A 13,300-nucleotide genomic window follows, 5' to 3' on the forward strand; every position below is an offset into this window, starting at 1 on the left:
TATGTACTGTTACTGTCACTTTCATATCAACATCATCATCAATACTACAATACAACATGTACTGTTACTGTCACTTTCATATCAACATCATCATCAATACTACAATACAATATGTACTGTTTCTGTCACTCTCATATCAACATCATCATCAATACTACAATGCAATGTGTAGTATTACTATCATCCAATCATCATCATCAGCAACATTAACATTGTCAATATGTGCTGTCACCCTATCACCATCATTGTCAGTACTACAAGTACAACAATACGTACCGTTACTGCCACTCTATCATCATTGGTACTACAAGTACAATGTGGACTGTTACTGTCACCCTGTCATAGTCAACATCAACATTGTCATACTACAATACAACATGCAGTTACTTTTTAAGCCTCCATGAACCCCCATGTGAAAACAGAGAGTACCTTTGACTGATGACCTGCACAGAAACACAGAAATTGTTCTGCTGACCAAAGTTTGCACAACACACTTAATCTGAGTCTAAGACATTTTGCATGTTCAGATATTTGTCTTTCTGCAAGCAGCAAAACTCGCTTGTTTCACTTTGCTGCACACACTAGCGTGCATAATACTATTAGGGGTTATTCAAGAGCAAAGGACCACACACTACAACAGACGGGAGGAGTTTCCTAAACCCAGCCACGCCATTGGTTTGGCCTCGCGGGGGAGCTGCGCTGCAGGCAGGGTGCTGAGAAGGAAGCTTTCAAGTGCGACTGAAAACGAAAGTCGATGAGGACAAGCGGGGACAGACACCTGCGAGGGTTTATGTTCCTGTGAAATATGACGAACACGGTAAGAAACCCGTCAGCACCTGCTGAAATGTTTTCATGCAGACTTGCATCCTTTCAGTTCGCTTTGTCGACTGTTCTCGTGCGCAGTTTGAGCTTCTTCGCGCTTTAAAAGTTACTATAAAGTATCTGCATTATGCGAGTGCTGACATCGAGCCCGAATAAGCAAAAATGGCCTAACTTTGATGTGTTTGCTTTGACAGTCTATGCCGAGGCTATTATGTAGTTGTAAACAATGCACACATTGTCTGTCTAATAAAGCTGGGGCTATAAGCAGCTGAAACTTTGACCTACTTATAAACATATTTTAGAAATGTTGCTGATTATAGTGCACTTTATGGTTTTATTACGAACCAAAGAAAGTGTGTTTTAATTACTTTATCACTTATTTTTATTTGAAGCACTTACATAATTATAATTTAAATGTTTTATATATGTTATTTAGATCTTATTTATCTTGTATTTTTGTTGTTCCTAACCCCTCTATTTTCCCCCTACTCCACCTCTTTTTATGAAATAATCATTAAGCACATTGTATATTAGAAGCTGTATTTCATATTATTCAAAGTCATTTTAACACTACATCTTTGATTAATGCACCCTAAATGATAACTAATGATAACTGATCCTTACTCTGCTGCTCCTGAGCATGTTTGCCAAACTTTTATTTTATTTTATTTTATTTAAAAAAAAAAAAAAACATATATGGTTTTTATAAGGAAAAAATGAATTATTTTTTAATCACATATAGTCCTTGAGCAGCTGTGACCCCACCAAACCACTGAGGCAGAAACTATGCATTAACAGGGGGAAACACTATTCGACGGGGAAAAGCACTTCGATACAGCACCAGCATTAGCAGGTCATAGTTCAAAACACAAAAGACTGCAGATAAGAAGTTGTGTGTCTCTGTTAGTAGATAAAGACGTTAATGGACTCCTGGGTGTTTGAAGATCTCCTTTAGACGTGTTTTAAGATGTTTAATAAATAAAACATTTGAATATTATTTAAAAATTCAGAATCTATGAATAAAAAAATCTATGAACTTGACTTTTATTACATATTATGTGGGTTTTCATTTTCCCACTGTTTTTACAACCTGTGTACTCTCATACGTAGGCTAATAACTCTCTGATTTCTGACATTTTATTGTTAATATAGATAATTTGATGCCATGGGCTGCTGGGTTGCTATTTGTTCCCTTGGTACCAGTAACCTCCCAATATTTATTTCATTTTCTATTTCTTTCCTTTAACATACCATATAGTCAAACAAGGACACCCAGTGGCAGATCAACTATGTTTTTATGTTGTTTTATGTTTTTAAAGTGAGAAAACTCTACTGTGGAAAATGAGTACTGAAACTGTTTCAAATATTCAGAACATATATGTATCAATAAATTGCCATTTTGACGACACTGTTTTAACATCAGCATCACTTCCTTCTCCAGTATTGGGATTCAGGCAGAGCAGGGCTGCAACATGAGCTGGAGTTTGTGGATATATTGGAGGAGAGGAGGCGCAGCAGTGATCTCGGCCATGCCCTCAGGACCTTCAGCCCGAGCCCTTACAGAGGATCCCCGTCCTGCTCCAGAGCTGAGCTCAACAAAGCCGTGCTGGAGTCCCAGTATCTGCGCTACGTGGCCAAGGAGGTGGGATGGTGTGATTTGAAAAGACGTAGCAAAGAAGTTTCACACTGCTGCTTCTTAATCACTGAGTCAGTGTTTTTCCTGCGTTTCTACTCAGATCGCTACGGAGACGGGGTCATCGGTGGAGGAGGTGAAAGAGGAGGCTTGTGGGATTATGGAGGAAATGTCTCAAAACCTGCAGCTGGGGTTCATCAGGCTGATGGGCTACACACTCAGCAAGGTTTTTAAGAGGCTCTTCACCGGAATCTATGTCAACATGGAGGGACTCAACACGGTCAGGACCGACTCACTAATCAATACTGAGCTCAGAGTAACAGTGCATAAATGAAAAATATTTCGTATTACACCACAGAGAGAGTCCACCTTCCACTGCAGCTTCTAAATAACTGTTTTCCTATTTCGTATGCAGCAGATCTTAGTGGTTTGCTTTAGCCTAAAAGCATATATTCTCACTTTCCACATGTAGTATCTAACCATGCACTTAGGTGTACTTTCATTTATGCAAATTTTGAGATATCTGTCTTTAAGGTGATCTGTGACAATCAAGCACTAAAAAATTTCGGGAAAATAAGTAAGACAGTATGTTTTTTTAAGTTATTGCTGTGATCAATCCACAGATGTAAACTAAGAGGCAATAAGAAACTCTTAGATGCAATGTCCTTTAATATTTCCTTTAAAATAATCGTTTCACCTGTAATCTTACTGCAATTTCTTACTCAAATAAGTATTTAATCGCTGAAAAGATGATCTTTTCATAAAACTAGGATGTCTATGCAGCAGAAAGACGCAAATTCATTTGAAATCGGTGCTGCATGACCAAAGAAACCGGAAAAACCGAGAAAACGGACTGTGGCATTTGCTTTTGCTCAAGACAGTCATGTTCAATGTCCAGCCTGGGGGCCAACTGTGGCCCTCAGCTTGTCTTTCAAAATATACTATTTGATTAACACAATATTGGTTAATCAAGCCAGATCACTTTGCATTTATTTCCATTCACCTCATGATGGCAAGACCATCATACAGTTTGAAGGCATGCGCCCAGTGGGAACTATGAAGGCAAAACTAATGTAACACAACTTATTACGCCAACAGCCCCCTTCCCCAAATGAGAGTACAAGGAAACAACTGGAGGAATGTCCACTACAGTGTCCACTATGTCAAACTCAAAAACAGTCTTTGTTTATGAGACAGAGTAAACCAACCAAAGAAATGTCCAATTTCCTCAATTTCCTCCCCTCTAAATGCAAAAATACAAGCCAGGAAAGATCTCTGCTTTCTAACAACAATAAAGTCCAAAAAAAAATCAAACTCACCAGCTGTTGAAGTGAGACAGGAAATCTTTTGGCCTCTGCTCGATGGCTCGCTCAGTCTTTACGGTCCTCCACACGCACAGGTTTCTCTGCTGCTCTCTGTCATTTTAGGAAACCGCCATAAAAAGGAGTTAAATTTGTTTTTTTCTTGGCAGCAGGCTGCACAGCTTCAACCTCACTCCTCTGTCTCTTCTCACCCAACAAATTCAAACACCCCTTCCCGAACAATTCCCTCTGCTTCCTTCCCCTATGCCACGCCCCCTTCACCTGTTTAAAACAGCACAGCTGTGATAAGTAACAGTGTGCCTATACACTAAGATATATGCAGACAACACACACATATATATATATATACAAGCTACAAGGTAGATTTATTGTATTTTTTCTTAAACATGGTTTAAGAAGAGTTTACATATTGTAAACCTGAGTTTGTTTTATATTTATATCATTTTTATCTTTGCATCTCTTGTCTGCACGTCTGTTATTTTTCATGGTGATTTTTATTTCGAAAGATTTTAATCATGTAGTAATTAATTTTACCTTTTATATCTTATCTCTTTACTCTTTTATTGTAAATCTGTATCCATTATTGTGTTTTTATATTGCACTGCTCCATAAAGCACCTTGAATTGCCCTGTTGTATGAAATGTGCTATACAAATAAAGCTGCCTCACCACAAAAACAGAAGAGAAACTGCCAGATTAAGCAGTGTCTTTTCAACAATTGCAGTGAGAAGCTAATCTTATTCATTTTCTTGATTTAAAAAAAATGTTTTAGCATATTCAAACTTGTGTTTAAATGAATGACACAGTGGTTGCTTTTCTTGCAATGGACCACTTTTATGATAAATGTGATATATCAAACAAGTATTGCTTCCTAATCTACTTTACTAAGAAGCCGATACAGTATTAGATTCTTCTGTTTTCTGTCCTTTTCAGCTCCAACAAGCCATTCAGGAGAATCCTGTGATCCTGATGCCCAATCACAGGAGCTATGTGGACTTCCTGGTTATCTCCTACATCCTTTTCACCTACGACATCCCCATACCTGTTATTGCTGCTGGAATTCGCAAGTATCTATTTGAATTAAAACAACAGAATATTTTTTGGTTAATGTATACGTTTTGATGACTTATTTCTTTGCTTGCAGACACTCACTTCTCACTTTTTCTATTTCTTTTCCACTATGAAGCTCTCGCAGGGATGAAGATGGTCGGAGAGATACTGCGGCGCTCGGGAGCTTTTTTTATCCGACGCGCCATTGGCTCTGACAAACTATACTGGGCAGTGCTGTCAGAATATGTCAGAACCATTGTCAAGGTAAGACATAATAATCTGCTACATCACCTCTTTTGGAAACGGCTTCCTCAGTCCATATCAGCTGCTGTGTTTGACCATCTGTAAAAAGTGCTGCCAACTGTTAAATGTGTTTTCTGTAGAGAGGATTTGCTCCTGTGGAGTTTTATATAGAGGGCCTACGGAGTCGCACGCTGAAGTCCCTGATACCCAAGTTAGGTACGTGTCAATTTAGAACTTGTGTGTAGAAAATTGTTTTTGTCAGAACGTATATTTTGTGGTCTCTGTTGCGTGATAATAGATCTTACTGTTGACAGTTTAGGTCTTTTCTCCAACCACTTCCCAGACCAGTGTGTCTCCAAAAACATAATTCAGCAATTTAATTTTTCTTTTTTTTCATATTCATTGGTCTTTGTGCCAGCGATTGGTTGTCCATCTGTCCATCCCATTCCATTCCCATTAGATTTTGGTGGTCATAGGTCAAAGGTCAAGGTCATGGTTACCTTACATCTATCTCATTTTTGTGAACACAGTATCTCAAGAGTGTGTTTTTTCCTAATTTGGCACAATCATTCACTTTGACTCAATGATTAAGTAATCAGATTTTGGTGGTCAAAGGTCAAGATCACTGTAACCTTGCATCTGTCTCATTCTTGTGAATGTGATGTCCTGAGAACACCTTGAGAGAATATCTTCAAATCGGCACAAACGTCCACTTTGACTCAAGAATGAACTGAATAGATTTTGGTGGTCAAATGTCAAGGTCACTGTGACCTTGCATCTGTCTCATTCTCATAAAAGTGATATCTCAATAACACCTTAAGGGTGTTTCCTGAAATTTGGCACCAACTTCCACTTTGAGTCAAGGATGATCTAATTAGAATTTGGTAGCCAAAGGTGAAGGTCACTGTGACCCCACCTGTCTCACTCTTGTATATTGTGATATCTCGAGAACACCTTGAGGGGATGTCCTCAAATTTGGCACAAACAGACAACCATGAGGTGCCAATTTGAGTTTTATGCCACTGTGTACAGGGGTAGATACTGCCTCTGTGTGGTGGTAGCGTGTATTTACGTTTGTTCAAAATACTGCATTCCTCCCAACCAGTTGGTCATAAGTTCCCACAAGTTACTTGGAGTTACCAACAAAGTAAAACAGTTGCATTTATGCATTGCCATTTTACAAAATATTATTGTATCTGCATGTGTCTGCAGGTATGATGCACATGGTGTTGGAGCCTTACTTTAAAGGTGAGGTGTATGACATCACCTTGGTCCCCATCAGTATCAGCTACGACCGAGTGCTGGAGGAGTCCCTGCTCGCCCACGAGCTACTGGGGATCCCTAAACCCAAAGAAAGCACCACAGTACGTCCTGATCACATTACTTGCTTCACCAACAATTCCTAATCAACTCAGTCTAATTAGCCTAACTAACTTCCAGCATTCAGTTTATAGTGAAGCTTAACTGGATTCAGATGCCCCATTACTTCTGTCTTTCTCTGAGTTCTTACCAATGTGTAATTTTGTTTGTAAAAGTATGTAAAAATACTAAAAAAATGTATTTATTGTAATTGCAAACAATATATTTTTGTCTCAGACTTCAATAACTCTTTAGTGTAGGTCAGAAGGGTTTGTGCATGAATAAAGCCGATTATTTCTGGCGTGTAATTCACTCCCAGCTTTGCTTTTTCTCCACAGGGTCTGCTGAAAGCTAGCAAAGTGCTCCAGGAAGATTACGGCAGCATGCATGTGACCTTTGGCCGCCCCATGTCAGTCCGACATTTGTGTCAGGGAAAGATAAACCGCAGCCAGTACAACCTCATACCCAGGTAGAAAAAAAAAGTCCCTCCATATAGTTTTTCTGTCTAAACACAGTCAAATTTAGTCTGAAAAGAAACATTGAATCAGCCTTAATAAACAGACTAATCACACATTCTAAACTCCATTTTGAGTCACTATTAACCCTATAAATTTGCAGAAATAATAAAAAGCATGACCTCACTGTCCGCAGTAGTGCTGTTTTTCTATGGTAAAGTGAGAAAAAACCCATTTTCTAAGTCTGATCCCATTTTTTTCTCCTGTGTTAATGACTTAAGAAAAGTTGAAAAAAAAAGTTTTGCAAGGGTAAACTGTGAAACGAGTGAAAAGTTTTTCAAGCATTTTTTTCTCACTCAATTTTTGTGTCTTTCAGAATTTTCCTATCTCACTGTAACATACTGCACCCTGTATGTGTGTCCTCTCATTCTCCCTGCATCTTCTCTCCCTTTACATCTGTTCACAGAGACCTTCCCCAGAAGCCCAGCGCAGAGGCTCAGGCCTGTGTGAGCTGGCTGGCTCATCTGATGGTAAGGATCCAAGAGAAGGGCTCTCTGATCAGCACGTGGTCTCTGATGGCGTGCCTGTTGCTGCAGGCTCCTACCACAGTTTTAACAGAGGAGGGTCTGCTGTGGCATCAGCTGACAGAAAAAACCCTCTGGCTCAGGAAGCTGGCGCTGGACTTTGGGGCTCGCCTGAACTGGCCTGGTGGGTGAATGGATTTTTATTTATTTGTTATAAAAATTGTATCTTTATATACCTCTGCAAGGGCCATAGCCATGGCTGTGGGTATTATGTTTTCGAGTTGACGGTCTGTGCCATTTTCGTGGGTGTAATGTCTCAAAAACGCCAGGTGGGAATTTCTGTAAATTTGGCACAAATGTCCAAAAGAACTCAAGGATGAACTGATTAGATTTTGGTGGACATAGGTCAAAGGTCACTGTGACCTCTTCCATCTCATTCTTTTGAACACAATATTTTAAGAACGCCTTTAGGGAACATGATATCTCGAGAACACCTTGAGGTACTTTTTGAAAATTTTGCCCAAATGTCCACTTTTAATCAAATTTGATGAGCTCATTAGATTTTGGTGGTCAAAGGACAAGGTCACTATGACCTTGCAATCGTCCCGTTCTCATGAGCACCATATCTCAAGAACACCTTGGAGGAGTTTATCCAAATTTTGCACAGAGGTCCACTTGGGCTCATGAACAAATTGATTAGAATTTTGGGGACCTTGTGTCCATCTCATTTTGTGGTCATTGTTGACTGTTAACATATTTTACAGTTTACAAATATGGTCGTTTCTCCAAAAATATCCCCATACCAAAATCAAAAACCAAAAAACATAACTCAGTGATTTGAATTAATTTGTTTCATATTTATTGGTCAAATATTTTGTCTCCATGCTGGCAATGTTTTCGGGTTCCAGTCTTTCAACCCCAAAAACTGAACATGGTATCTGAAAAATGCCTTAAGGGAATTTCTTCTAATTTGGCACAAACATCCACATGGACTCAGTGATGAACTGATAAGATTTTGGTGGTCATACGTCACTTGCATCCATCTCATTCTCGTTTCAACAATAGCTCCAGAACACCTCGAGGGAATTTCTTCAGATTTGGCACAAAGATCTGCTCTGACTCAAGGATGAACTAATGAAAATTTGGTGCTCAAATGTCACTGTGACCTCACAGAATTTGTGTATTGACAACACTATATATTCAAAAGGTCAAAAGTCAGATTCACTTTGACATCATATTGTTATGCAAAAAAATTTCAGGCCATTACATCTTATTTAAGAACAGAGGGGGAGACATTTGGTCAGATACTGAAATGATGACATTAATCTTGAAACTGTGCTCATTGTAAAGATCTCCTGTGCTGCTGGGGAGAGATGTGTGTGAAGCATCCTGGATGTGAACTGTAACTGCAACTTGGCCGGTTTATGGAGACATACGAGTCCGTAATTCTATTTTTAGATTTAGCACAAGCATCAGACTGTAGCACATGATTGAGTTAAGTGATCTCCTTTCAATGGGCCTTTTCAGGAGTTTTATTTTCTCTTCCCTTGAATGACCAGTAGGTGGCATTTGCATATTGCATCACAACTGAACCCAACAAAGTTAATGCAGAAAAGTAACTGAGTTGGATGTATCTGCGTCTCACCTCGGGACACCAAAGGCTCTTTCAACCCCGTCTGAAGTAGATCAGACAGATTAGATGAATGTGGGTTGGCACAAGCGTTCAGATTCACTTAGGAGCTTAATGCACTTTAAGTAACTCATCCTAAGAGGACCCTACTGAACTGTTTCACTTCACAGGTCTCGTGTGTGTGAAAATACACACATGCAGCCACACAAACACACATACATAGAAACCACACTACAAACTATGCAGAGGCTGATGCAAAAATCTTAAACTCCATACTTTAATAATAAAAGTGTGGACATCATTTTCTGCAGGACAATTCCCTGACGCAGATGTGATGTCATCCACTGTGGCGCTTCATCGCTCCATAGTTAACCATAAAGCGGGGCGTGTCTACCTGGTTCAGGAGGAAGAACGCAAGAGGAAGCATCCAATCAGCCCGGAGGAGGATGTGATCAGGACAGCGGCAGCGGTTTTGATGCTGGCTTCCTATAGGAATCAATGTCTGCACGTTTTCATGCGTCCTGCCATGCTTGCAACAGCCATACACGTCACAAAGACCACACAGAGAGGTGAGGGTTAAACATTTTTTTCAACTAACACACTGTGAGATTTAATTATATATTTTCCCTTTTCTTAATTGTGATCTGCTATTCTGTTCACAGACGAGCTTTCCGCCTTCTTCTGCTTCCTACAGGACGTCTTCTCCCACGAATTCATCTTCATCCCTGGAAAGTCGTCCCAGGTAACACCCTCATCTTTCAGGGCTCTGCTTCCTTCGGGCATCTCAGGACAAAGTTCCCAAAGAGGATTATTGTCCTGTTAAACCGTGGTAATAAAATGTTTGGTGCAAACATCACCACAGCTCTGACAAACTGGACGGGCTTAACTTCATTTGAAGTCAGAGTAGAATCAGTTCAGGTCGACTGGTGTGCATTTGCAACCATGTGTGCAACATCGTAAGACTAAAAGAGTCAAAAATATTGTTGCCTTGTTATTGATACTGTGTGAATCTGCCTGTTGATATCTGTCTTTCCTTTAATCAGGACTTTGAGGAGGCGTGCTTCCTCCTGAAGAAGTGTGGAGCAGTCCACGTCACTCAACAGGAAGTGACGGTGTCAGACGCGGGGCTGGAAGTGTTATCCTTCCTGCAGGCACTTCTGCAACCCTTCATAGACTCTTATCAGGTGCTTCGACTTTTGCCTCCTCACATTGAGAAAATGCACTACAGTACGCACATGTTGCTGACAAGTGTAGCAACCACTGAGGACACAAAGTTATGACCTCTGTATTTATTCTGGGAATTTGGGTGTTTAAGCAACCTTGGGGTAGTTTACATTATTCAGGTGAACAGATTGCACTTTTTTTTATTCTGATTCGAGGATTTTTTGTGTCATTTTTGACTTTTACTTTAGGTCAACAAAAATGAACGAGTAAACACCACACTAAAATAAACAATTCAGTATTTCTTCAGCACGATGTTATTCCTGGCCGTGTGGTCGTTTTTCTGAATTAACCATATAGTAATCTAGATTTTTTTTTTTTAAATCTCTTAAATTCTCAATGCGATAAAAATTCCATGAATTCTATTTTTTTTCGGAATTTAGATATAATCTTACCAATTATTTTATTTGTGAATTAATGAGATGCCAATATTATAGATTTTTCAGTGAGATAATCTTATTTTCATTTTTCTGAATTAAAGAGATGTAATCTCTCGTGAATTCCCGACAAGATGATTAACCTTAATAAATAAAAATCGTTTAAATTGTGGATGAGACAATGATCTCAATTATTCTTATTTTTCTCAAATAACAGGATAATCCTGTTTATTCTTCTTTTTATGAATTAACAGGATAAAAATCATTGTTATTTCAAACTAGCAGATTTTTTTATGAAAACTTTTCTCATAATTCTGAAAAAATAATCTCATTAATGCAGAAAAACAGCTGATTTTTTTTCCTCAAATGACTGCATAATGCTTACGTAAAATTGAGACCTTCATGTTGAGAGATAAATCGGGAGCACTTTCATTTACAGGGCTGTAATTCTCACAAATTTTCCAGAAAGTTACCTGGAGATTAAATACTTATTTTTATTAATTATAGAGAAAATAGAGATAAAGTTAAGTAGTTTATAACCAGTTGTTGGCTGCTCTGTTTAAATACAATAAGTATAAAACTTCCAAATAATTAATTATAGACGTGAGTGATGAGGATTTTTTCTTCCCCAGGGCTCTGTAAATCTGGCATATAGGTGGTTTATGTCCCTCTGTTTGATCAGGTGTGTTTTTATGTCCAGGTGATGTTCAGGTACCTCTGTGAGGACGGAGTTAATGTGTTCACTGAGAAACAGTTCCTTCCTGCTGTGCGAAGCCTGGCTACAAAGCTCATCCTCTCAGGTGAAACAGAATGTGACCTCTGACCTCCAGAATTAATCTCATTGTGTTAATCGTTCCCCATAATCATATCAGTGCGTTTCAGGTGAGCTTCGCACTTATGAAGCCCTCTCGTCTGACACTCAGAAGAACGTTTTGTCGGCCCTGCGGAGACTGGAGACTGTGACAAAGTTGAGGGCGTGAGTAACGAGATTAGCCCCTGCAAATCTGTTTGGTTTTAAGCTCATTTTCTGTGGTGCTTGAGAAGCTGTCTGTATTTCGGATGCCAAAGTCAAGTTTCTCTGTCTGTTCTGTAATCACAGGTCCGAGCAGAACGAATACAGAGTGAATAAAGCAGCTCTGAGACGAATTGATGATATACTTTGTGAGTTGGCTTATCCCAAAACAACTGTTTATGTCACCGCCTTTAAAATAATCTCACATTGACTTCAATATCTTCATCATGTGTTTAGGATTTTGCCCTTGCTTGTGTGTATTGCACCAACCAACAGCAGCCTGAGGGATTTCTTTTCTCTTCCTCTCTCTCTGTAGCTGGGAAAATCCCTCCCCAGATGCTCCAGACTACACCTGACGCAAAACTTTAGCCTCCATTGGAACGGATCCATCTCCAGTATCAGCTCAGTCCTGTTTACCCCTGCTTGACCCTTTCAGCCTCATATTCCCTCTGTGCCTTTATGCAGTAATCAGAGGTTTGCTGCATTTTAAAGGGATGCTTTAGATCAAAAATCAAAAATATATATTCTTCCTGTTACCTGTTGTGCTATTTATCTATCTAGTTTGTTTTGGTGCGAGTTGCTGAATGTTGGAGATATCAGCGGTAGAGTTGTCTACTGTCTCCAGTATAATGGAGCTAGATGGCACTCAGCATGTGATGCTCAAAGCGCCAAAAAAACACATTTGGAAAAACTCAACAGGAATGTCTCTTTCCAGAAATCATGACCTGCTTACTCAAGATAATCCACAGACTTTGTTATGAGCAGCTTCATGTAGGAACTATTTTCTTTCTACCAAACTACACCTGCCAACACAACAGAAGTGTGCATTTCCTGCTCGCTCGCCTAGCACCACTGAAAGTGTTGTGTTTGTATTGGAATACCAATTCCGAACTTCCTAAATCCTGCCCCTGATTATAATAATAATGAACAAAAAACTAATAATGACACAGATAAAAACTTTAAACTAAGCATTTCAAACAACACAAACTAAACTGAAACAAGAAGACCCACTCTAGAAACTAGCTGAATTAAAAAAATGGGAAAATTCAAAACAAAACAAAAAATACTAATCCATCCAATCCAAGCTCCATTGTATTGTAGAGAATGGAAGATATCTCTACAGCCAATATTTTAAACACTCACAGCAAAACAATAAAACTGATAAATAACACTAGGACAGAGAAGAAAAAAGTATTTTTGATCTAGGGGTGAACTGTCCCTTTAATTCTGCACTCTGAGCGCTCAGACAGAATATCCTGGATGCCATTGGCCAGACTTAACCTGGCAGCGTTCCTCTCTTGAACGTTTGCTACCTCCCCCCTCTCTGTGTCCTTGTTCTCATCCCTCACAGATCTGTGCTGAGATAAAGCTGCAAAGACCTGATACTGTGACAGTATATTGCAGATTTTTTTTTTTTTTTTTTTTTTTAAATGGCTGTTATCAGAATTAGCTGGTGAAGAAAGACGGACGTATGACTGATGCAATAGTGATGCCTGCGGATCAAGATACTGAACTATAACTGTGTTTTAATCAGTTACATTGTGTTTTTGTCCTGTAGATTTATCAGAAATTGACAATAAGAGAATGAACAATAGAGCACTTTAACCCTTTAATGCCAGAATCAACATCAGTTTTCTTCACCAGCATTTAAAA

The 13,300-nt window shown here is 39.1% G+C and overlaps 1 protein-coding gene across 1 annotated transcript; it reads left to right on the forward strand.

Moving 5' to 3' along the window:
• The first annotated feature begins 738 nt into the window (after positions 1–738).
• Positions 739–12,185, forward strand: gnpat2 (glyceronephosphate O-acyltransferase 2). Its single transcript, XM_042503440.1, has 16 exons — positions 739–817; positions 2,264–2,464; positions 2,559–2,735; positions 4,710–4,839; positions 4,963–5,090; positions 5,210–5,285; positions 6,282–6,433; positions 6,767–6,897; positions 7,350–7,591; positions 9,349–9,606; positions 9,700–9,779; positions 10,081–10,221; positions 11,336–11,435; positions 11,518–11,611; positions 11,735–11,796; positions 11,964–12,185. Exons 1-16 carry the CDS (start codon positions 806–808, stop codon positions 12,014–12,016), a joined length of 2,037 nt encoding a protein of 678 aa, XP_042359374.1. The 5' UTR covers positions 739–805; the 3' UTR covers positions 12,017–12,185.
• Positions 12,186–13,300: the final 1,115 nt, after the last annotated feature.

Source organism: Plectropomus leopardus, chromosome 16, assembly GCF_008729295.1.
Source record: "Plectropomus leopardus isolate mb chromosome 16, YSFRI_Pleo_2.0, whole genome shotgun sequence".
Classification (NCBI taxonomy): domain Eukaryota; kingdom Metazoa; phylum Chordata; class Actinopteri; order Perciformes; family Serranidae; genus Plectropomus; species Plectropomus leopardus.

What these genes read in the sequence shown, in the direction of transcription:
- gnpat2 (XM_042503440.1), top strand. An exon ending in ACATGGAGGGACTCAACACG is followed by an intron (nt 2,736 to 4,709) that starts GTCAGGACCGAC and finishes TGTCCTTTTCAG; the next exon opens with CTCCAACAAGCCATTCAGGA. An exon ending in CACAAAGACCACACAGAGAG is followed by an intron (nt 9,607 to 9,699) that starts GTGAGGGTTAAA and finishes TTCTGTTCACAG; the next exon opens with ACGAGCTTTCCGCCTTCTTC.